This window comes from Hypanus sabinus, chromosome 9 (assembly GCF_030144855.1).
Source record: "Hypanus sabinus isolate sHypSab1 chromosome 9, sHypSab1.hap1, whole genome shotgun sequence".
In the NCBI taxonomy this organism is placed as follows: Eukaryota; Metazoa; Chordata; class Chondrichthyes; order Myliobatiformes; family Dasyatidae; genus Hypanus; species Hypanus sabinus.
Genome location: NC_082714.1, coordinates 163,761,291 through 163,786,261, shown reverse-complemented (window position 1 = coordinate 163,786,261; position 24,971 = coordinate 163,761,291). Strand labels below are relative to the sequence as shown.

Genomic DNA, 24,971 nt, shown 5'->3' with positions numbered 1-24,971 from the left:
TCCAAATGACCCAAACGCCTACAAAGTCAAAGTCAAGTTTATTGTCAGATGCACAAGAATCAGATCAGGTTTATTATCACTGACATATATCAAGAAATGTGTTGTTTTGTGGCAGCAGTACAGTACAATACATTAACATTGCAATAAGTTACAATAATAGATGCTACAAAAGGTAATGGATATGACCTAGTCCATCATGGGTAAGGCCCTCGCTACTGCTGAGCACATGTATATGAAACACTGTCACAAGAAAGCAGCATCCTTTATCACTGATTCCCACCACCCAGGTCATGCTCTCTTCTTGGTGTTGCCATCAGGAAGAAGGTAGGAGCCTCAGGACCCACAGCACCAGATTTAGGAACAGTTATTATCTCAACCATCAGCCTCTTGAACCAGAGGTGATAACTTGCCTCAACTTCACTTGCACAAATATTTGAAATGTTCCCACAATCAATGGACTCACTTTCAAGATCTCTTCACCTCGCAATCTCTATATTTATTGCCTACTTATTGTTATTGTCATCATCATTGATTTATTTATTTATTTGCACAGTTTGTTATCTTCTGTACTTGGTTGAATATCCAAGTTGGGCAGTCTTTCATTGATTCTGTTATGGTTATTATTCTATAGATTTATTGAGTATGCCCGCAAGAAAATAAATCTCAGGATTGTATATGGTAACATACTGTATATGTACTTTGATAATAAATTTATTTAGAACTTTGAATTTTCAAAAATAAGTAAATAGAACAGAAAGAGCACAAAATAGTGTTCGCGGTTCATGGTCCGTTCAGAAATCTGATGGCGTTGGGGAAGAAGCTGTTCCTGAAAAGCTGAGTGTGTCTTCAAATTTCTGTACCAACACCCTGAGGGTAGCAATGAGAAGAGGGCTTGTTTGGGGTGATGGAAGTCCTTCATGACGGATCCTGCCTTTTTCAGGCTTCACCATTGGAAGATGTCCTGGAAGAGGAGGCTGGTGGCCCGTGATGGAGCTGGCTGAGTTTACAACCCTCTGCAGCTTTTTCCAATCCTGTGTACGAGTGTGTACAAGTGTGGCCATTGCAATGAAAACTTGCAGAAGCTTTACCGGCACATAGCATCAGATAGGCAGCATTCACAAGAAACATAAACAAACAACATGCATGACTTTTACAACAAAGAATATGGTTAAAACAAGCAGGAAGTGTCTATTTTAGAGTGCAGTAGTCATAGTGGTGAACTCCAGGCAATTAGGTTTGATAGGGTTGGCTTGGTAGCATAGTGGTTAGCACAACACTTTATAGTACCAGTGATCTGGGTTCGATTCCCACTGTTCTCTGTAAGGAGTTCTCATGTTCTCCCGGAAACTGTGTGAGTTCCTCCCGCAGTCCAAAGACCTACTGGTTGGAAGGTGAATTGGTATTTGTAAATTGTCCCCTGATTAGGCCAGGATTGAAGCAGGGGATTACTGAGCAGTGCAGTTCAAAAGTCTGGAAGAGCCTTTTCTGCACTGTATTTTATTGAATAACTAAATATGTAAAGGGTAAAGTAACGTCTGCACGTTGTCCTCCTGCTTTGTCCTTTACAGAATAGACACATTTAACTCTTTAGCCGTTATACATTGGAGAACATGTATCAAGCCACGCTACACAAGAAGCTGTGACTTTAACAGACCTGCTGTAACTTGCACATTTGATGCATTAATAAATTAACATTGGCGCTATATAGTAGTGCAGCAGTTAGTGTGACTCTTCACAATTCCTGCTGTAAGATTAGGGTTCAACTCCCACCGCTGTCTGTAAGGAGTTTATACCTTCTCCCTGTGATCCCGTGGGTTTCCTCTGGGTGCTCTAGTTTCCTCTCCCATTCCAAAAGATGCAAGGGCTAGGGTTAGTAATTTGTGGGCATGCAATGTTGGCACCAGAAACTCAGCAACACTTACAGGCTGCCCCCAGCACAACCTTGGACTGATACAGAACGACATATTACACTGTCTGTTTCAATGCCTGTTTCATATGTTTTGATGTGCATGTGATTAATAAAGCTAATCTTTAATCTCTGGCATGAAATACTTAACTAAAACCACCAACAATTCTTTAATCCTTTTAATCTACATATGGGTTACTGTTCTTATCCAGATGTTGCTCTCTATCCAAACTTTGGCTCGTTGAACCAATTCACTGGCCCAAGTTATGTCAAAAACACAGTTACACAAAGCAGCTTAACTTGAGAGCGTGGTACTCACTGGTGTGGATGCCAAAGTCATTAAAGAAGGAGTGAGGAGACAAAACTGCTTTAAGATACTGCATTATCCACGAAGTTAAATGAGTATGCAGCGTTCTGGAGCTTTTAGCCAATGGAGTTGCAGGAACAAGGCGGTTAAAGCATAGAAGAATGCAGTTGTCACAGCGATCACTGGCTGCACTGGATCCAGCTGCAGAGGAATGGCAGACTCTGGCAACAACTCAACCCGAGAGCACAGGAACGAATGGCAGACTCCCATGCAGAGAAGGAAACAAGAGACATAGGAATACTAACAGAGTATTGGAGGCACAACCGAGCGACACCGTGAGACCAACAACACACACAAAATGTTGGTGGAACACAGCAGGCCAGGCAGCATTTATAGGGAGAAGCACTGTCGACGTTTCGGGCCGAGACCCTTCGTCAGGACTAACAGAAAGGAAAGATAGTAAGAGATTTGAAAGTAGTGGGGGAGGGGGAAATGCGAAATGATAGGAGAAGACCGGAGGGGGTGGGATGAAGCTAAGAGCTAGAAAGGTGATAGGCGAAAGTGATACCGAGCTGGAGAAGGGAAAGGATCATGGGACGGGAGGCCTCAGGAGAAAGAAAGGAGGGGGGAAGCACCAGAGGGAGATGGAGAATGGGCAAACAACTAAATACGTCGGGCATGGGGTAAGAAGGGGAGGAGGGGCATTAACAGAAGTTAGAGAAGTCAATGTTCATGCCATCAGGTTGGAGGCTACCCAGCCGGTATATAAAGTGTTGTTCCTCCAACCTGAGTGTGGCTTCATCTTGACAGTAGAGGAGGCCATGGATAGACATATCAGAATGGGAATGGGATGTGGAATTAAAATGTGTGGCCACTGCGAGATCCTGCTTTTTCTGGTGGACCGAGCGTAGGTGTTCCGCGAAACAGTCTCCCAGTCTGCGTTGGGTCTCACCAATATATAAAAGGCCACACCGGGAGCACCGGACGCAGTATACCACACCAGCCGACTCACAGGTGAAGTGTCGCCTCACCTGGAAGGACTGTCTGGGGCCCTGAATGGTGGTGAGAGAGGAAGTGTAAGGGCAGGTGTAGCACTTGTTCCGCTTACAAGGATAAGTGCCAGGAGGGAGATCGGTGGGAAGGGATGGGGAGGAGGAGTGGACAAGGGAGTCGCATAGGGAGCGATCCCTGTGAAAAGCAGAAGTGGGGGAGGGAAAAATGTGCTGGGTAGTGGGATCCCGTTGGAAGTGGCGGAAGTTACGGAGAATTATATGTTGGACCTGGAGGCTGGTGGGGTGGTAGGTAAGGACAAGGGGAACCCTATCCCGAGTGGGGTGGCGGGTGGATGGGGTGAGGGCAGATGTGCGTGAAATGGGAGAGATGCGTTTGAGAGCAGAGTTGATTGTGGACGAAGGGAAGCCCCTTTGTTTAAAAAAGGAAGACACCTCCTTCGTCCTGGAATGAAAAGCTTCATCCTGAGAACAGATGCGGCAGAGACGGAGGAATTGTGAGAAGGGGATATGGTGTCCAATCATTCTCCACAAACACACAAGAAGACTCTGTCAGCAGTTCTAAACGAGAATTCCCTTAAAATAATCATGGAATGCAGGAAACGCAATGAACTTGACAAGATTAAACAGAAAGCACAAGAGATTACTGACTCTAGTTGAGGTAACAGTGAGTGTTTGAGAAACCTAGCGGCCTGGTGCTCTATGGCTTGTTACAGAGGCCCACGGCACCTCTCACTGAGCTGCAGCTAATGGACGTTATGTGTGAGAGTGACCAGACAGCAGACTGATGCAGGAACAAACCATGACCAGGAGACCTTAAGAGGTGACTCAATTGAGGTGCATAAGATGATGAGGCATAGATAGAGTGGACAGCCAGAAATGTTCTCCCGGGGCGGAAATGGTTAATACCAAGGGGCAAGGACTCTCCAGCTCCATCAAAGTTATATCTGCATACCTTGACTCTGCTTTATCTCCCCGGGTTCAGTTCCTTCCTACCTGCATCTGTGGCACTTCACCTGCTCTGGATCTTTTCAATGGCTTCCAGTTCCCCGACCCCGATCGTCTCATTTTCACTATGGATGTCCAGTCCCTATACACCTCCGTCCCTCATCAGGAGGGCCTTAAAGCTCTCCGCTTAATTCTAGACAACAGACCTCTCCATCTCTGTCTGGCAGAATTGGTCCTCACTTTCACAAACAAGAGAAAATCTGCAGATGCTGGAAATCTGAGCAACACACACAGAATGCTGCAGGAACTCAGCAGGTCAAGCAGCATCTAGGAAAAGAGCAAACTGTCGATGTTTCAGGTTGAAACCCTTCTGCAGGACTGGGCTACTGAGTTCCTCCAGTATTTTGTGTGTATGCTTGGTCCTCACTTTCAATAATTTCTCCTTCAGTTCCTTCCCCTTCTTTCAAACCAAGGGTCTAGCCACGGGCACTCGTATGAGCTGAGCTCATTGACTTCAACCACTTTGCCTCCAACTTACACCCTGCCCTCAAAATTACCTGTTCCGTTTCCAACACCTCCCTCCCCTTTCTCAATCTCACTGTCTCTATCTCTAGGGACATTTTTTATCAACTGATATATTTTACAAACATACTTATTCCCACAGCTACTTGAACTATACCTCATCCCACCCTGTTACTTGTAAAAATGCTACTCCCTTCTAAAAGTTCCTCTGTCTCTGCTCCATCTGCTCTCAGGATGAGGCTTTTCATTCCAGAACTAATGAGATGTCCTCCTCCTTCAATGAAAGTGGTTTTCCTTCCTCCACCATCAATGCTGCCCTCGCCCGCACCTCTTCCATTTCGTGGATGTCTGCCCTCACCACATCCTCTTGGGATAGGGTTCCTTCACCTACCACTCGACTACCCTCCGCATCCAGTACATAATCCTCTGTAACTTCTGCCCATCTCTGACGGGATCCCACCACATCTTTCCCTCTTCCCCCCACCCACTTTCTACTTTCCTCAGGGATCGCTCCCTTGTCCATTCATCCCTCCCCATTGATCTCCCTCCTGGTACATATCCTTACAAGCGGATTATACCTTCTCCCACACTACCAATCAGGGCCCCGAACAGTCCTTCCAGGTGAGGCGACATTTCACCTATGAGTCTGTTGGAGGCATCTACTGTATCCGGTGCTCCTGGTGTGGGCTCTTGTATATCGGTGAAACCTGACTTGGACAGGGAGACCACTCTGCAGAGCACCTAAGCTCCATCTGCCAGAAAAAGCAGGATCTGCCGGTGGCCACCCGTTTTAATTCTACTTCCCATCCTCATTCTAACATGTCAATCCATGGCCTCCTCTACTGCTGTGATGAGGCCACACTCGGGTTGGAAGAGCAACACCTTATATTCCATCTGGATAGCCTCCAACCTGATGGCATGAACATGGACTTCTTAAACTTCCAGTAATTGCCCCCTCCCCCTTCACCATTCCCCATTCCTGTTCCCTCTCTCACCGTATCTCCTTATCTGCTCAACACCTCCTTCCAGTGCTCCTCCCCTAGTTTCACCCAACCTAGTGGAAAAAAGCCTGCTTGCATTTAGTCCTCATAGTTTTGTATACTCTATCAAATGTCCCCTCCTTCTCCTGTGATCCAGGGAATGAAGTCCTACCCTATTCAAACTTTAATTCAAATCCTCAAGTCCTGGCAACATCCTTGTATTTTTTTTGTATTCTCTCAAGCTTATCGGTTTCTTTACTGTAGGTAGGTGACCAGAATTGCACAGAATCCTCCAAATTAGGCTCCACAATGGGCACCAGCTCTCAGCCTCCCCACCATCCAGGACACCTTCAAAAGGCGATGTCTCAGAAAGGCAGCATCCATCACTATGGACCCCAATCACCCACGACAAGCCCTCTTCTCATTGCTACCATCAGGAAGGAGGTACAGGAGCCTGAAGACACTCTTAATGTTTCAGGAACAGCTTTTTCCCCTCCACCATCAGATTTCTGAAGGGACAATGAACCCATGAACAATTCTTCACTTTTTTGTTTCTTCTCTTTTTGTGCTTTTTGTGCTTGTCCTTGCGCAGGAGGCCCAGTCAATTCACCGAACGAACACCAGCCATGTTCTCGCAATCTATCTGACATAGTTCAGAGCCTCCCGTCCTAACTCTTCCTCCGCCTCCTCTCTCCGCAGGGTCTCTCCAGAAGTGCAAGAAGTGCCGCGAATGCTCCACGGACAACGGTTGCCTGAGCTGCCAACACCGCCTCTTCTTCCTGATCCTAAGGGAGGGGATCAGGCAGCGAGGGGAGTGCGTGCACGTCTGCCCTGTGGGACACTACAGCCTGCGGGGTAAAGAAATGAACCGCTGCCTGAGTAAGTGGGTGCACCTTGAATGGCTGCTCTGCTGGCAGCCTGTGGGAAACCAAAATTCCTTGGATTTCCATTTGGCTGCTGTTTGAGTTTAAAATTCACAGTGTAACACACACACACACAAACCGCTGGAGGAGCTCAGCAGGTCAGGCGGCATCTATGGAGAGGAATAAACAGTCAATATTTTGGGCTGGGACCCTTCATCAGAGCCGGAAAGGAAAGAAGCAGAAGCCAGGCTAGGAGAAGGAGAACCCACCAGCAGGTGGTAGGTGAGACCAGGTGTGGAGTAAGGTGGGTGGCTGTAGGAGAGGGGGGGATGAAGTGAGAAGCTGGGAGGTGATAGGTGGACAAGATAAAGGGCAGAACAAGAAGGAATCTGATGCGAGAGGAGAGTGGAACATCGGAGAATGGGAAGGAGGAAAGACGGACAGACATACTTTATTGATCCCGAGGGAAATTGGGTTTCGTTACAGTCGCACCAACCAAGAATAGTGTAGAAATATAGCAATATAAACCCATAAATAATTAAATAATAATAGTAAGAAATTATGCCAAGTGGAAATAAGTCCAGGACCATCCTACTGGCTCGGGGTGTCTGACACTCCGAGGGAGGAGTTGTAAAGGTTGATGGCCACAGGCAGAAATGACTTCCTATGACGTTCAGTGTTACATCTCGGTGGAATGAGTCTCTGGCTGAATGTACTCCTGTGCCTAACTAGTACATTATGGAGTGGATGGGAGACATTGTCCAAGATGGCATGCAACTTGGACAGCATCCTCTTTTCAGACACCACCGTCAGAGAGTCCAGTTCCACCCCCACAACATCACTGGCCTTGCAAATGAGTTTGTTGATTCTGTTGGTGTCCGCTACCCTCAGCCTGCTGCCCCAGCACACAACAGCAAACATGATAGCACTGGCCACCACAGCCTCGTAGAACATCCTCAGCATCGTCCGGCAGATGTTAAAGGACCTCAGTCTCCTCAGGAAATAGAGACAGCTCTGACCCTTCTTGTAGACAGCCTCAGTGTTCTTTGACCAGTCCAGTTTATTGTCCATTCGTATCCCCAGGTACTTGTAATCCTCCACCATGCCCACACCATTGTGAGGTTTTGGGCAGGTGAGGGCAAGAGAAGGGGTAAGAGGGACCCCAGAATGGGGAATGGAAAAAGAGAGAAGAGGAGGGAGGAGAAGATATCGGAGTTCTTGCCATCAGGGGGCTGCCTTTCCGTCTTTGAAAGCTTCTCACAGATCTCAGTCCTTCTCCGGTCACGACCTCCTGTGATCGCCACCGCAGACCACCAGGTCTTCAGCTCTGAAAGTGGCACTGCCATCCAGTGGGTAGCACAGTGCTTTACAGCACCAGCTGTAAGGTTGCCACTGTCCGTGAGGAGTCTGTGTATTCTCCCTGTGGCCGTGTGGGTTTCCTCCCACAGTCCGGGTTAGGGTCAGTGAGCTGTGGGCTGGACCGGAAGTGTGGCCCCAGCACAATCACCACTTATTTGATGTGACTCAAAACAACATATTTCACTGTAATTTATAAATAAAGCTAATGTCTAATCTGTTTGACTGAAATTTCCTCCCCAAACTCCCACCCTCTTTCTCCATCTGGAATCTGAAGCAGAATCATATTGACTGAGATACGGATGTTGTTTTGCAGCAGCGGTGCAGTGCAAAGATGTAAAATGCTACACATTACAAAATTTTAAAATAGTGCAAAGAAGAGGAGATGAATTAAATAAGTAGTGCAAAAGACAGTGAGGTAGTGTTCAAGGGTTCACGGACCGTTCAGAAATCTGATGGAGGAGGAGAAGAAGCTGTTTCTGAATCAGAAAATGTGGTTCTTTGATCTCCTGTGCACATCTCTTCATTGCAAATGAGATGTTATCAATAACAGTACTGTCATCTGCAGATTTACAAATTGCATTTCACATGTGCTTAGTCACAACTGCAACACTTCTTAGCACCTTGTGTGTGTCTTGGTGTCAAATAGTTTTGGATAGTTTTCTTCTTAAACCCGTCATCACCCCTACTGGTGCATGGACATAGTCTCTCTCTTGCGCTCTCTCTCTCTCTCTCTCTCTCTCTCTCTTTCTCTCTCTCTCTCTCGCTCTTTCTCACACGCTCTCTGTCTCTCTCGCTCTCTCTCTCTCTCTCTCTTGCTCTCTCGCTCTCTCTCTCACTCTCTCTCTCTTGCTGTCTCACTCTCTCTCGCTGTCTTTCTCGCTCTGTCTCTCTCGCTCTCGCTCTCTCTCTCTCTCACTCTCTATCTCTCTCAATCTCTCTCACTCTCTCTCTATCTCTCGCTCTCTCTCTCGCTCGCTCTCTCTCTCTCTCTCAATCTCTCTCGCTCTCTCTCTCGCTCTCTCTCTCGCTCTCGCTCGCTCTCTCTCTCTCTCTTTCTCTCTCAATCTCTCGCTCTCTCACTCTCTCGCTCTCTCTCGCTCTCTCTCTCAATCTCTCTCTCTCACTCTCTCGCTCTCGCTCTCTCTCTCTCTCAATCTCTCTCACTCTCTCGCTCTCTCACTCTCTCGCTCTCTCTCGCTCTCTCTCTCAATCTCTCTCTCTCACTCTCGCTCTTGCTCGCTCGCTCTCTCTCTCGCTCTCTCTCTCTCTCTCAATCTCTCTTGCTTGCTCTTGCAATTTCTTTCTCTCTCTATACACAACACACACAAAATGCTGAAGAAACTCAGCAGGTCAGACAGCATCTATGGAGAGGAATAAACAGTTGACGTTTTGGTCCAAGAACCCTGATCAGGACTCAAAACAATGAGAGTTTATTCGCTTGCCTGACTTACCAAGCTCTTCCAGCATTTGTGTGTTTTCCCTTGAGACCAGAGCTTGTGACTTTGACCTGACCCAGCCTCCAGCGTCTGTGCCCAACTCAATGTGGAATCAGAAGAGAAGTCAGTGATTTCAGTAAGTGCCCACCCGGTGGCCAACTTGCAAAAGGGAAGAACGGAAATTGCTTCAGATCATGGTTTTCTGAATAAGATAGATTTTATCCTTCCTATGGTTTGTCCCTACTGCTCTGTAACCATGCAAGAGTCAACCCAAGTCCACAGGGATTAAAATGTGTGATGACCATCATGACTTAGAGTGATTGGTTTCGGTTTGTGGTCAGAGGGATTGTAAGGACATGGATTTGCTAAGAGGTTTCATTGTTTAAAAGTTGGTTTCCATCCAAACTGCAACCTATTAAGTCCAAGTTTTTACTTAAGAAATTATTTGAACTGTTTGGCAACGCATACAAAATGCTGGAGGAGCTCAGCATCTATAGAAATGAATCAACTGTAGATGTTTCGGGCCGAGACCCTTCAGCAGAACTGAACTCTTTCCTTTCCCCAGTGCAAGGAGGGTAAGAGTGAAAAGCCACAGGAATGGTCAGGAGGACAGTGGCTCAGAGTCAAGCCCAGAATCTCAGCTGCTGACTAGAGGAGGGAAGGTAGATGAGGCCGGAGATGGTGAGGACCTTGGGAAGGTTGGATGGTTTGTCCAGCAATAGCTGGTTACACTGATCCAGCCACTCAGATTGGCAATGGGTTCACAAACTGTTTCTTAGGAATTCTGAATTTATTTGAAATCTTACATCCATTCCACAACATAAGTGAGTAAAAATATTTGTGTTGTGACCCTGTTGCAATATACAGACATGTGAATTTAAAGGTCTAATGGCTTGTAGAAAGAAGATGTGGTGGGAATTGAACCCTGGTTGCTGGTGCTTTACTAGTGTTACACTGATCACTACACTACCATGCTGCCCCAGCAATGGACACCTTGATGAAGTGTATTTGATCAAGTGAACCCTGTTGGTGTTTACTCTCGCCGTGACTACGTGGGTTCTCTCTGGTTACTCCGGTTTTCTCTTGGGTTAGGGTTAGCACGTTGTGTGCATGGTGACACTGTGGGCTGCCTCCTGTTTGTCCCTCCTGCTCTGCAACAACGCATTTCACTGTCTGTACATATTACAACTAAAACTTATCTTTCTCTGTAGTACAATTAGATAGACTTCTGACCTCACAATACTTCGTTATCACCTTGCACCTTGTTGTCTATCTGCACTAAGTCTCTCTGCAGATCTTACACTTTATTCTGCATTCTGTTATTGGGTTTCCCTGTACTGTGTACCTCAATGAAGAATGACAATAAACAATAGTGATCTAAATAAAAACACGAAGTGCTGGCAGAACTCAGCAGGCCAGACAGCATCTATGGGAGGAGGTAGAGACGATCTAAACATGTGAAATGCCCTTGTTGAGATTTCTACTGCTATGCTGTGAGGTATTCTATTTTAGCAGTGTGACCCGCTGGAAGGAGTGTTTTGGCTCCAGCTAAAGATGAGGAACCACATTGTACAACTTTGGAGTGTACGTCAGCCAGTCTGGAATGTGTGATGTGAGACAGAGCTGCAGGGACAAAGTACACTGCAGATGCTGGGGTCAAATCAACACATACAAACACGCAGCAGGTCGGGCAGCGTCCGTGGAAACGAGCAGTCAACGTTTCGGGCCGAGACCCAAAACTGAAGAGGACTGAAGAGGGAGGGGGCAGGGGCCCTATAAAGAAGGTGGGGGGAGGGTGGGAAGGAGAAGGCTGGTAGGTGCCTGGTGAAAAACCAATAAGGGGAAAGTGGGGGAGGGGAAGCAGGGAGAGGATACCTCCCTCATGGTTCCACCTCCTTCTACTACCCATAGTGTTTTCCCCTTACATTCCTTCTTCACCTTTCCTGCCTATCCCCTCCCTGTTTCCCCTCCCCCACTTTCCCCTTACTGGTTTTTCACCTGGCACTTACCAGCCTTCTCCTTCCCACCCTCCCCCCACCTTCTTTATAGGGCCCCTTCTTTCCTGACGAAGGGTCTCGGCCCGAAACGTTGACTGTTCTTTTCCACGGACGCTGCCTGACCTGCTGAGTTCCTCCAGCGTGTTTGTATGGGCAGGTAAGAGTTTTCTGAAGGGCAGCAGTCTGGTTTGGGGTCTTTTTGGTGGCAGCTGTGGAGCATGGCAGAAGGGAGATGCTGTAGAATGCCATTAGAAGGAGAGTACCCATTGCAAGAAGTGCCTTGTGCAGATGAATGGCTCCAAGAGATGGTCTTCAAGGGAAGTTTTGAATACGCCGTGCACTTTCACACAAACCATGGGCCCAATGCATGAGTAAAGAGATACGCCCCAGCTACTCCAGAATGAGCTCCAATGTTTATGCGCAAATTGGACTAGATTAACTGTAATGGGCCCTTATGGTTTTCTTTTTCTGTAACTGTTTGTTAAAGTTGAAAATCTGGTAAATATACTTTCTCTGTAATTTTATACTGGTGTATGATCTGCCATTTCTAGACTACTGGTAATTGTGTGTGAGCAGTATTCACACAGCATTCACTATAAGTTATGTTCCTTAATTGGAACATCCCAACTTTCCTGTTTGGTTGAATCATACCAACCCAAGGTATATTGTTCATGAAAGGTGGCCTTCTCACCGCTGAGTCACATGGCTGTTAACAGAGTTAACTAATGAACCAAGAGGGTGAGAGGGTCACATGTGTGGTTGAGAATTAGTTCTGTTGTATTTCCTTCTAATATTTGTCTCCACTCACATCACTGAGACCAAATGTCAGAGAAGACATTGGCAGCCCTTGACACACAATGGACCTTGGCTTGGAAGTCCTTCCCAAACTGAATCAACTTTCTGTGGAATCCATTGTCATGGATGGCTGTAGAGGCCATTTAAAGTGGAGGTTGATAGGTTCTTGATTAGTCAGGGTGCCAAAGATTACAGCGAGAAAGTAGGAGGATGTGGTTGAGGGGGAAAATAAATCAGCCATGATGAAATGGTGGAGCAGACTTGATGGGCCAGAAGACCTAATTCTGCTCCTATGTCTGATGGTCTTATGGTGTTTTCACTACCTAGATGTAGTTGTGTATAGAATAATCTGTTTGAATGGCATGCAGAACTTTTTATGGTCTCTTAGTACACTCAACAGTAATCAACCAATTCCAATTGCAAAGTGAAAGCATTCTTCTACATTTTCTCATCCCGCTAGGATGCAAGGCCAGGAACTGTGAAGTGTGCTTCAGCCGTGAGTTCTGCATCAAGTGTAGTCCCGACCACTACCTGTTGAAGGGCAAATGTTACATCGCCTGTCCCGAGGGTTCAGCTCCACAGGACCAACCAATGGATTGTGTGGGTACGTCATTCACCTCCCGTCATCTTAATGCTGTCCGGTCTGTCTCTTCCATTACAGAATAAAGATTCACAGTCTGAAAGCTCCAACCCACAGATGTGCTCTCATTGAGGACAATTACATTATTAAGGACCCCCATCTTCTCATTGCTATCATTATCAGAAGCCTGAGGACTTAAGTTTAATATTTCAGGAACAGCTTCTTCCCCTCTGCAATCAAATTTTTTTGAATGCCCAATGAACCAACCCATGAACACTGAATCACTATTTTTGCTCTCTTTTCTCATTACTTATGTAATTTAATCTCTCTATCTCCATCTCTATTTCTCTCTCTCTATCTCTCTCCATCTTTTTGTATGTATTGTAAAGTACTACTGCCAAAAAATAACAAATTTCAGGACAAATCGCCAGTATTGAGTCTGCCCTGCCATTCCATCATGGCTGACTTATCACCCCTCTCAATCTCAGCTCCTGCCTTCTCCCTGTAACTTTTGATGCCCTTATTAATCAAGAAACTATCAACCTCCGCTTTAAATATACCCAATGACCTGGCCTCCACAGCCGTTTGTGTCAATGAATTCCAGAGATTCACCACCCTCTTGCCTAAGAAATTCCTCCTCATCTTTGTTCTAAAGGAACATCCATCTATTCTGAGACTGTGTCCGCTGGTCCTAGACTCCCTCACTATAGGAAACATCCTCTCCACATCTACTCTATCTGTGCCCGCTGGTCCTAGACTCCCCCACTGCAGGAAACATCCTCTCCACATCCACTCTATCTGTGCCCGCTGGTCCTAGACTCCCCCACTATAGGAAACATCCTCTCCACATCTACTCTATCTGTGCCCGCTGGTCCTAGACTCCCCCACTACAGGAAACATCCTCTCCACATCCACTCTATCTGTGTCCGCTGGTCCTAGACTCCCCCACTACAGGAAACATCCTCTCCGCATCCACTCTATCTGTGCCCGCTGGTCCTAGACTCCCCCACTATAGGAAACATCCTCTCCACATCCACTCTATCTGTGGTCCCAGACTCACCCACTACAGGAAACATCCTCTCCTCATCCACTCTATCTGTGTCCTCTGGTCCTAGACTCCCCCACTATAGGAAACATCCTCTCCACATCCACTCTATCTGTGCCCGCTGATCCTAGACTCCCCCACTGCAGGAAACATCCTCTCCACATCCACTCTATCTGTGCCCGCTGGTCCTAGACTCCCCCACTATTGGAAACATCCTCTCCACATCCACTCTATCTGTGCCCGCTGGTCCTAGGCTCCCCCACTATAGGAATCATCCTCTCCACATCCACTCTATCTGTGTCCTCTGGTCCTAGGCTCCCCCACTATAGGAAACATCCTCTCCACATCCACTCTATCTGTGTCCTCTGGTCCTAGACTCCCCCACTACAGGAAACATCCTCTCCACATCCACTCTATCTGTGCCCCCTGCTCCTAGACTCCCCCACTATAGGAAACATCCTCTTCACATCCACTCTATCTGTGTCCTCTGGTCCTAGACTCCCCCACTACAGGAAATATCCTCTCCACATCCACTCTATCTGTGTCCGCTGGTCCTAGACTCCCCCACTATAGGAAACATCCTCTCCACATCCACTCTATCTGTGTCCTCTGGTCCTAGGCTCCCCACTATAGGAAACATCCTCTCCACATCCACTCTTTCTAGGCCTGTGATCCAGCCGGCTGAGTCTGCAGCCTCTTGTGCTCATGCAATAAAACCTGGTGATTATTTTGGTGTTTCTCTGGTTTTACCACAGATGGATGCGAGGTTGGATCATGGAGCGCGTGGAGTCCTTGTATGAGGAACCAGCGGACTTGTGGCTACAAGTGGGGGTCTGAGACCAGAACCCGGCAGGAGCTGTCTGCCTCAGAGAATCTCTCTGAGCCCTGCGTTGCCCTGAAGATGACAAGGAAATGCAGGATAAAGAACAGACACTGCCCTGGAGGTAAGATGCTTAAATAGGGTGTGATTCCTTCTCGCAAAGCTTGGACTGTTGTGCAGTATGGTCTAATAAATAACAGTAAAGTTAAGATAGGATGGTGGGGCAGAAATGCATCTTCTTCCCTTGGGCAAGGTGTAGCACCTGCTTAGAACACCCACCAACCCTCTCGATCAGGGTCATGTGAAGCCTTGGGAGCACGGGGTGCATGTCACAAGTCCTGGTTATGCAACCACTGATGTCAGGCAGGCAGACTCTGAAGAGTATTGCTGAAGGCTGGGGTCACCCGTCTTGTGAAGACACTGCCCAGAAGAAGACAATGACAAACCACTCCTGAAGAAAAAATTGACCAAGAACAGTTATGGTCATGGAAAGACCGTGATCACCCATGTTGTATGAAATAGCACGTAACAAGTGAACAGTTACTAAGAATTGAGGATCCATACAGGTGGTACTCCAGTTAGTGCTAGTGTCCAACAGCTGCAGAAACTGGCTCGGTCCTGGTCATGGAGTTTTCACACTCCATTCTCACTGTGCAGGTTTCCTGCACGTGGTTTGATTCCCTCCCACATTCCAGAGACATCCCAATTGCTTAATTGTAGCTTGCCCCAGTTGAGTGGATGGTTGGTAGAGGAACCAAGGGAAGCTTCCTTTTCTGTGCTGTATAGGTCTACGTATCTCAGTCTTTATCTCCAGGACCAAGGCACATTCCTACTGACCACCACCCTCCACTTTCACTGTGATAGAACATAGAACATTGGCTATAAGACTATAAGATATTGGAGCAGATTTAGGCCGTCTGGCCCATCAAGACTGCTACACAGTTCCGTCACGGCTGATTTATTTTCCTTCTCAGCTTCATTATCCCACCTTCTCCCCATAACCTTTGCCACCCTTACTAATCGGGAACCTATCATCCTCTGCTTTAAATATACTCACTGACTTGGCCTCCACAGCCATCTGTGACAGTGAATTCCACAGATTCACCACCCTCTGGCTCCTCCTCATTCCTGTTTTAAATGGACATCTCTCTATTCTGAGGCTATGCCCTCTGGTCCTGGACTCACCCCGCTATAGGAAACATCCTCTCCACATCCACAGGTATGAGGCAGAAAGATGGGATTATTATGGGATTTGTGCATTTGGAAGCCTGATGTGTGAATATGGTGGGCAGAAGCTTCCTTTTCCACGTTGTATGGGTCTGTGACTCTCTATTTACATCTGGGAGCAAGACACATTGATTGCCACCCTCCAACTTTGTTGCGATAGAATATAGAATGTTACGGGCCCTTCAACAGGTGACAACACTTTAACCTGCTCTAAGATCAACACAGGCCTTCCTTCCCACACAAATCACTCAACCATGTGCTTATCTGAGAGTTTCTTAAATGTCCATAATGTATCTGCCTTGACCACCAACCTAGCAATTACTCACACCAGCTACACAGACAGCACTGCCCAAATCCACGCCCGTCCTTACCAACGAGGATGAGTATCCTTGACTGTGACAACATGAATAGATAACGAGGTGAAGAGGGCAAGTACAATGGTGGCCTTTAGAACAGAGAACAGTACAGGCCCTTCAGCCCATGACCCTGTGCCAACTCTTTAACCTAAGGTCAATCTAACCCTTCCCTCTGACATGGCCCCCCCATTTTTATTTCATCCCTCTGCCTATCTAAGAGTCTCTTAAATGTTTCTAATGCATTTCATGAACATATGTCCCTAATTAGTTTGCAGATGACATGAAGATAGGTGGAGGGGCAGGTAGTTTTGAGAAAGTAGGGAGGGTACAGAAGGACTTAGACAGATTAGGAGAATGGGCAAAGAAATGGCAGATGGAATACAGTGTCTGGAAGTCTATGGTCATGCACTTCTGTAGAAGAAACAAAAAGGTCGACTATTTTCTAAATGGAGGGAAAATATAAAACCTGAGGCGCAACGGGACTTGGGAGTCCTTGTGCAGGATTCCCTAACGGTTAATTTGCAGGCTGAATCGGTGGTGAGGAAGGCAAATGTGAAGTTAGCATTCATTTCGAGAGGACTAGATATAAAAGCAAGGATGTAATGTTGAAACTTTATAAAGCCCTGGTGAGGCCTCTCTTGGTGCATTGTGAGCAGTTTTGGGCCCTTAACTTAGAAAAGATGTGCTGAAACCAGAGAGGGTTCAAAGGAGGTTCACGAAAATGATTCCAGAATTAAATGGTTTGTTATATGAAGAGTGTTTGATAACCCTGGGCCTGTACTCACTGGAATTCAGAAGACTGAGGGATGACCTCATTGAAACCTATCGAATGTTGAAAGGCCTCAGTGGAGTGGATGTGGAGAGGATGTTTCCTGTGGTGGGAGTGCCTAAGTCCAGAGGACACAGCCTCAGAATACTGGGACATCCTTTTAGAGTTGGGGAGATGAGGAAAGCTAGAGAATGGTGAATCTGTGGAATTCGTTGCTACAGGCAGCCGTGGAAGCCAAGGCATTGGGTATATTTAAGGCAGAGGTTAATAGATTCTTGACTAGTCAGGCCATGAAGGAGTATAGGAGAAGGCAGGAGACTGGGACTGAGAGGGAAACGGATCCACCATGATAAAATGGCAGTGCAGACTCGATGGGCCAAATGGCTTAATTCTGCCTTTATATCTTATGGTCTTATGATAACTCCCTCTACCACCAAACACAAAATGCTGGAGGAATTCAGCAGACCAGACAAAAATGCACAATCGACGTTTTGGGCCCCTTATACTTCCCTCCACACACTTTAAGAATCAGTAGAGGGAGGGACTTTGACATTTACTAGAGAGAAGACTCAATCTACACACACATTGAGTACTGCTGCTGCATGGGAGCTTGATTTCAATGTTTAAGAGAAGGTTGGATAGATATGTGGATGGTAGGGGTATGGAGTGCTGTGGTCCTGGAGCAGGTCAATGGGACAAGGCAGTTTAAATGATTCAGCATGGACTAGATGGGCCAAAGGGTCTGTTTCTGTGCTGTACTTTCCTATGACTCTATGACTCAATCCTGTGGCAGACTTTGGAGTTGCAGACACACAATGTGACCCTCCTGTCCTCCCCAAGATCACAACACACAGATACACAGAACCTTGTGTCCCTGTGTATAGATGTACTGTGTGGGATTATTTCAGAAAAGAGCAGGTGGAGTTCTCTCCACGTCTTGGATACTATCTAAGATAAAGGATTTGCCTTAACTGCCACATTACATCAAAGCATTGAAGCACACAGTAAAATGCGTCATTTGTATAAGTGACCAACACAGTCCAAAGCTGTGCTGGAGCAACCGCAGGTATCACCATGCGTTTGGCACTGACATAGCATGCCCACAATTCAATGACCCTAACGCATGTCTGTAGAATGAGGGGGGAATCCAGAGTACTGGGAGGAAACCCATAAACTCCTTATGGACACAGTGCAGGAAATTGAACCCCAATCAATCAGTGATGGCATTGTAGAGTTATGCTAACCACCACGCCAAAACGCCACCCCATGAGAGGGTTATCCTGGGAAAACAGCTGCAAATGGATGACCTGGTCTTATCAGCGTGAAGTTTGAATACAAACTGGCTGTCTACTTCCCCGCATCACATCTTCACTGGTGATTTCAAAGTGATTTAAGATTCAAAGTTCAAGATTTTCCGGTACATAAATGTAAAGAAGAATGAAATAATTATTACTCCGGATTTGATGAAGCATATAAAAACACAAGATAAAGAAGACAATAATAAAAAATACACAATAAATAGAAATACATAAGATAGTTTATATACACAGATTGATTGTATGTCCATAAAGTGAGGCTACACACAGGAGTGTCTGTACACAAGGTGACTCTGACAGGAAGTGATAAAGTAGTTGTGTTTGGGGGTGTGGAGGGGTAAGTTAGTGGGTGGAGGTGTTGATCAGCCTTACTGCTTGGGGAAAGTAACTGTTTTTGAGTCTGGTGGTCCTGGTGTGTATCCTACGTAGCCTCCTCCCTGATGGGAGTGGGACATCCAGTCCGTGAGCAAGGTGGGTGGGATCCTTCGTGGTATTACCGGCCTTGATTTAGTTCAACATTCAAAGTAAATTTAATATCAAAGTGCGTATATGTCACCATACGGAACCCTGAAATTCAGTTTCTTGCAGGGTTTCACAGTAGATACAAAGAGGTACAATAGAGTCAATGGAAAACTACAAACAAAGACAGAGAAAACTGGACAGGGATGTTTGAATGTCAGGTCAACTTAAGGACTTTCTCCCAAAGACTGAATTTCAAAATAGTTTCTTCTGCACCAGATTTTTAAAATGTATTCATTTAATAGTAAGATTGAAGTAGTATATAATTACTGCCAAGGCAGGGGAGATCTTGGCTACTTTTAATAGGCAGTTGGTTTTGTGGCTAAAATGTCCTGAATGTTTTAATTGTAATAAACTCAGAGTTTTGGAACAAACATTTCAGAATTATTGCAGGTTAGTATTAAACTGCAGTCAGACTGGGGTCATTTTTAGAATCACTTACTTGTTTGTTTACCAAATTCAGTAGATGACTTTTCTTAGGGAATAGATATAAAAAACGCTCTGGTCTGAAACGAGTTTGTCTGGAATACCAGGGGTTTACAAATGCCCCTACTCATCTCCTCCTCTGGCCATCACCTCCCTGTGGTTGTCTAGTTCTCCTCCTCCTTCCTTTTCTCCCCTGGTCCACTCTCCTCTCCCATTAGATTTCTTCTTCTTCAGCCCTTTACCACTTCTACCTATCACATCTCTGTTTCTTATTTCATCTCCTCCTTCCCCACCCACCCACACATCTTCCCCCTCACCTGGTCTCACCTGCCCCCTGCCAGCTTGTCCTTCTCCCCCCTCCCCCCACCAATTTCTCACTCTGGCTTTCTTTCCCTTCCTTTCCAGTCCTATTGAAGGGCCTCGGCCTGAAACATCAGCTGTTTATTGCCCTCCACAGATGTTACCTGACCTGATGGTTGCCTGGAAATCAATTGTTAGTTACTGTGGCTGCCAAGCTGTATTTCCAATTCATGTTTCACTGGATTCCACTCAACTAAGAATCATGGAAGCATAGAATTATACAACATGGAAACATGCCCCTTGGTCCATCTCATCCCATGCCAACTAAGGCCCAAGCACATAGGAAACAGCATTAGGTAAAGGCCTCTCAGTCCCTCTAATCTGCTCCACCATGGCTGTTCCACATTTTGCTCCAATGCAAAGTTCCCCTCTCTCCTTATACCTTCAGGCTTCAGGTTTATCAATCACCATACTACATTGGAGGAGAATTAGACCATTCAGCCCATCAAGTCTGCTCTGCCATTCAATCATGGCTGATTTATTATCTCTCTCAACTTCGTTCCCCTGCCTTCTCCCATAACCTTTGACACCCTTACTAATCCAGAACCTATTGACTTCCGCTTTAAATATACCCAATGACTTGGCCTCCACAAACGTCTGTGGCAAGGAATTCCACAGATTCACCTCCCTCTGGCTAAAGAAATTCCTCCTCATCTCTGTTCTAAATCAATGTCCTGTTCTGAGGCTATGTCCTCTGGTCCTAGATTCCACCACTACAGCAAACTTCCTCTCCATATCCACTTTATCTAGGTCTATTCAATATTTCATAGGTTTCAATGATATCCTCCCCAATCATCTAACCACCTTCAATGTACTTGGTGACTTCATAAAATGAATGGTTCTGTTATGGACTAGAGGTAGGAAACTTCAAAGATCCACATTCCTCCTTCTGAAGAAACTCTTTCATATCTTTGTCAGAAAGAGCAGACAACGTGTCCCCCAAGTTCTAGCACCCTTTCCCCATCATATCAAAGAGACATCTCCACCATATCCATCCTATCAATCCCCTTCAAAATCTGACACGTTTCAGCAAGTTCATCTCTCGTACATCAATCAATATGAGCCCAAACATCATCTGCTTCAAACCAGAATCGATCTAGTAATCCCTCTCTAAATGGCCTCAAATTTTAAAAAAAGATTAGCTTTATTTGTCACGTGGACATGAATTATCATCGATCAGCACAGTCTGAGGATGTGCTGGGGGCAGCCCACAAGTGTCACCATGTGTCAATTTAGCATGCTCCCAACTCATTAACTCCAACCCGTGTGTCATTGGTATGTGGGACGAAATCCACACAGACACAGAGAGAATTAAGTCTCGCTCACTGGTGCCGTACAGTGTTAAGCAAACCACTTCACCACCGTGATGTCCAATCATACCCATTTCAAATATGGAGACCGGGACTTGCACGCAGGTATACTTCAGGTACGGACCTACCAGTGACTTGCAAAAATGAATCAAAACATTTCTCCTTGTATACGCCATAACCCTTGCAATGAAAGCCAACTATCTTCTCGCGTAATCACAGCCCCTTGCGTTTCATTTGAGACTCCCAGTTATTTTTCTATGATTGTCTTAACGCTTTCACTCCAAATAAAGGAAAAATTTCCTTCCAAAGTGCTTTCCTTCACTTTTTCCCATATTATATTCTATCTCACCTAAACCATCCGTATCACAAGGAGACTCAATATCAAGTTTATTATCTCTGACATACGCTCAGTAACCTCTTCATTAGACACACCTGTACACCTGCTCGTTAATGCAAATATCTAATCAGCCAATCATGTGGCAGCAACTCAATGCACAAAGCATGCAGACATGGTCACGAGGTTCAGTTGCTGTTCAGACCAAACATCAGAATGGGGAAGGAATGTGATCGAAGTGACTTTGAACGTGGAATAATTGTTGGTGCTAGATTGAGTGATTCTCAGAAACTGCTAAGCTCCTGGAATTTTCACACACAGCAGTTTCCAGAGCAGGGGTTTCCAGCCCGGAATCCACGGACCCCTCAGTTAATGGTGGGGGTTCATGGCATAAAAAAAGATTGGGAACCCGTGCTCTAGAGTTTACAGGGAGTGGTGTGAGAAACAGAAAGCATCCAGTGAGAGGCAGTTCTGTGGGTAAAAATACCCTGTTAATGAGAGAGGTCAGAGGAGAATGGCCAGACCGGTTCAAGCTGACAGGAAAGTGACAATAACTCAAATAGCCACACGTTTCAACAGTGGTGTGAAGAAGAACATCCCTAAATACACAACACATCAAATCATGGAGTGGATGGGCTACAGCAACAGAAGACCAGGAATATATTCTCAGTGACCACTTTCTTAGGTACAGGAGATACCTGCTCAGTGGCCACTGAGCATGAGGTGTGAAATTTGGTGTTTTGTGGCAGCACCACCCTGCAAGATGTAACAAAATGCTCTAAGTTGCAACAAATGAATAGGTAGATATTGCACAGGAGGGAAAACAGGGTGTTCATGGCTCTGGTCTGCAGGAGTATATCCAGTCATATCTTGTAACTGTCCCTCTCGTTAATGATTGGGTCAGGCTTCATGGTGTCACCATATCCTGATTGGCATATTTAAAGAGGAGCTCATGGTGTTGAAATGTGTGAAACTGTAATTGTTGCAGAGAATGAAGACACACACCTGTGTTTAACATTTTGCAGCTCATCCTGGTTGGTGATCCTAGCTAATTTAATATGACTGCCAGAGGCTAGTGAGCTGACTGAAGAGATTAGGACTTTATCCCTGGAGATCAGGAGAATGAGGAGAGATTTGATAGAAGTGTAAAAAACTATGAGGAGTATAGATAGGATAAATGCAAGCAGGCTTAAACACCAGAGATTCTGCAGATGCTGGAAATGCAGGACAACACATGCTCTTGAAGTAAACTGCAGAGAGTTGTAAATTTAGTCAGCTCCACCATGGGCACTCACCTCCATAGTATCCAGGATATCCTCGAGGAATGATGCCTCAAAAAGGGCTCCCATAACCCAGGACATGCCCTGTTCTCATTGCTACCATCAGGAAGGAGGTACAGGAGCGAGGAGGCACACACTCACTGATTCAAGAACAGCCTCTTCCCCTCTGCCATTCGATTTCTGAATACTACCTCACTGCTCCTTTATTTCTGTTTTTGCACTACTTATTTAATTTAACTGAAGTTTATATACATATATACTTACTGTAATTTATTTTTCTCTGTTATTATGTATTATATTGTACTGCTGCTGCAAATTCAACAAATTTCCTGACATATGCCAGTGATATTAAACCTGATTCTGAATTCCACTGAGGTTGGGTCATCGATTACAGGTGAAAGGTAAACTATTGAAGGAGAATTTGAGGGGCAATTTCTTCCACTCAGAGGATGGAACGAGCTGCCAGCGGTAGTGATGGATAAGGGGTTCAATTTCAACATTTAAGAGATGTTCGGATAAATACATGGGAGGGGTATGGAGGGCTAAGGTCCAGGTGCTAGTTAACGGGTCTAGGTAGAATATAGGTTTGGTATGGGTTAGATGGGCCAAAGGGCCTGGTGTTGTGCTGTAGTGCTCCATGACTCTATGTTTGACTTGAGATTATCAGCAAAGAAAGAAATTAATCACAGAATTATCTCTCTTTTGCTTTGCAGACAAAAAGATGCATAGAAACAGAGGGGGCAGGTGGAGGAATAAAGGTCTGGCGAGTGGCATGAGATCAGAGGAGGGCAACTCCTCCTCATAACGTCCAGGGCTCACTACAGGAGGGAGTGGGGGCAAATGCCCTGATTAAGGTGGAGCCCTGCGGACTCGGCAGCACAATGAGGGCACACCGAGGACCAAACGGAGAGTACATCCTCCTGCCTGAAGTGGACACTGTATTTTGTGTAGATTTCCCCAGACCTGGAATGCCTTTCGCCTTGCAGGAATGTATCACTGCAGTGGCTTGGGTGGAATTACTAACACTGAGACTGGACAGTAGTGACAGCCCAGCACATCACCCAATGGTGGACGTGTCATCAGCTGTCAGACTTCAATTTCCTCTCTACCCCATCAACCGTCCTTCAATCCCACTCATATATCCCTCGCCTACCCTCCTGCTCTCCCAATACCCCCTCCTACTTCTCCACCGATCTTCCATCTCTACCTGTCTCCCAATATCCCCTTCCAACTCCACCCCTCTTCCATCTCTAAACCCCACCTCTACCTCTCCCTCTCCTAATATTTGTTTCCCTAATCCAACACTTCCTTGCTGCTATTCCCCTCCCACCTCTGCCCCCTCACACCTCTACTCCTCTCCCAAAACCCATCTCTGATCTCAACCCCTTACAAATAACCCCCTCCAACACCCTCTCCCACCTCTACACCTCTTCCAATACCCAAATCCCATCTCAACCTGTTACCAATAACCCAACTCCACCCCTTTCCAAATACTATCTCCAAACACCAACCTTCTCCCACCCCTACTTATCACTTGCCTCTTCCTCTTCGTTTTAACTTCCTCCTCCCACTTCTCTCCACCTCTCTCCTCCTTGCCTCTGTTCACACCCCACCACAACTCCCCTTCTTTTCTAGCTCTTTCCTTGCTTCTCCTTCACTATCCCCCAATCAACTAGTTCCCATCTTCTATCTCCAACACCCTCTTCCCCTTTCTCTCCATCCCCCACCTCCCCTCCCTCTATCTTCCCCATTCTACCTCCTCCCTCCACCCCCACACCTGTGCCCCTTCTTTCACAACCTCAAAAAACCTTCGTCTTGGATCAAACGTTAGGACATCTCCTTGTAGATTTGGTTTGTCGTGCTCCTCAGTGATTGAGACTGGGATATTTTATCATATGTATCATATTGTAACGCTGATGGCAAAGAAGATTTCACAAGGAGTCAGCTGGAATTTGTTGAAATGGTAGAGCATTTCCTGTTCCTCCACCCTGCACTGTGTCTCTGGAACAACTACATCTCCTTGTTAGGAATACCATCTCCATGTTGCTCCAACCATTGCACAGCATTCTTTACTGACCTGCACACGTTAACACCTACCTGCACGACACTGTACTGTCCCTCCAAGGGGGCTGTGTTAAAATCCCAAACCACGATGTTGGTTAGTCCTTAGCTGGAGACTTTGTCCATGACTACACGTCCAAGACTAACAAACAGACCAAATGAACATTGTTCCCTCATCTTGTACCAGTTAGAACAGCAATCTTCTTCTCCTTAAGCCCATCATCCCTTCTGGGGCACAGGCCACCAACAACAGCTTGCCAGAGTCCTTTGTCATGAGCCAGTCTGTCAAGTTCAGGCATAGCCCATCCATACGTCTCCTTCCTCTTCCAGGGATGAGGTGTTTGTAGCCTCTGTTGGTGTTTCTGTAGCTCTGTGTTTTTATGGGATAGGATTGCTAGCCCCATACCCAACCCTCCTCTTGTCACAGCCAGGCTTGGGACCGTCC

The 24,971-nt window shown here is 46.1% G+C and overlaps 1 protein-coding gene across 1 annotated transcript in view; it reads left to right on the top strand.

Annotated features, from left to right (window-relative positions):
* The window catches only part of LOC132400134 (R-spondin-2-like), a 34,448-nt gene extending 10,207 nt beyond the window's left edge, over positions 1–24,241 (top strand). The window contains exons 2-5 of the mRNA XM_059981209.1: positions 6,373–6,552; positions 12,584–12,727; positions 14,504–14,692; positions 23,179–24,241. Coding sequence (XP_059837192.1) covers positions 6,373–6,552; positions 12,584–12,727; positions 14,504–14,692; positions 23,179–23,270 — 605 coding nt within the window. The 3' untranslated portion in view covers positions 23,271–24,241. The remainder of the gene's footprint in view (positions 1–6,372; positions 6,553–12,583; positions 12,728–14,503; positions 14,693–23,178) is intronic.
* The last annotated feature ends 730 nt before the right edge of the window (positions 24,242–24,971 follow it).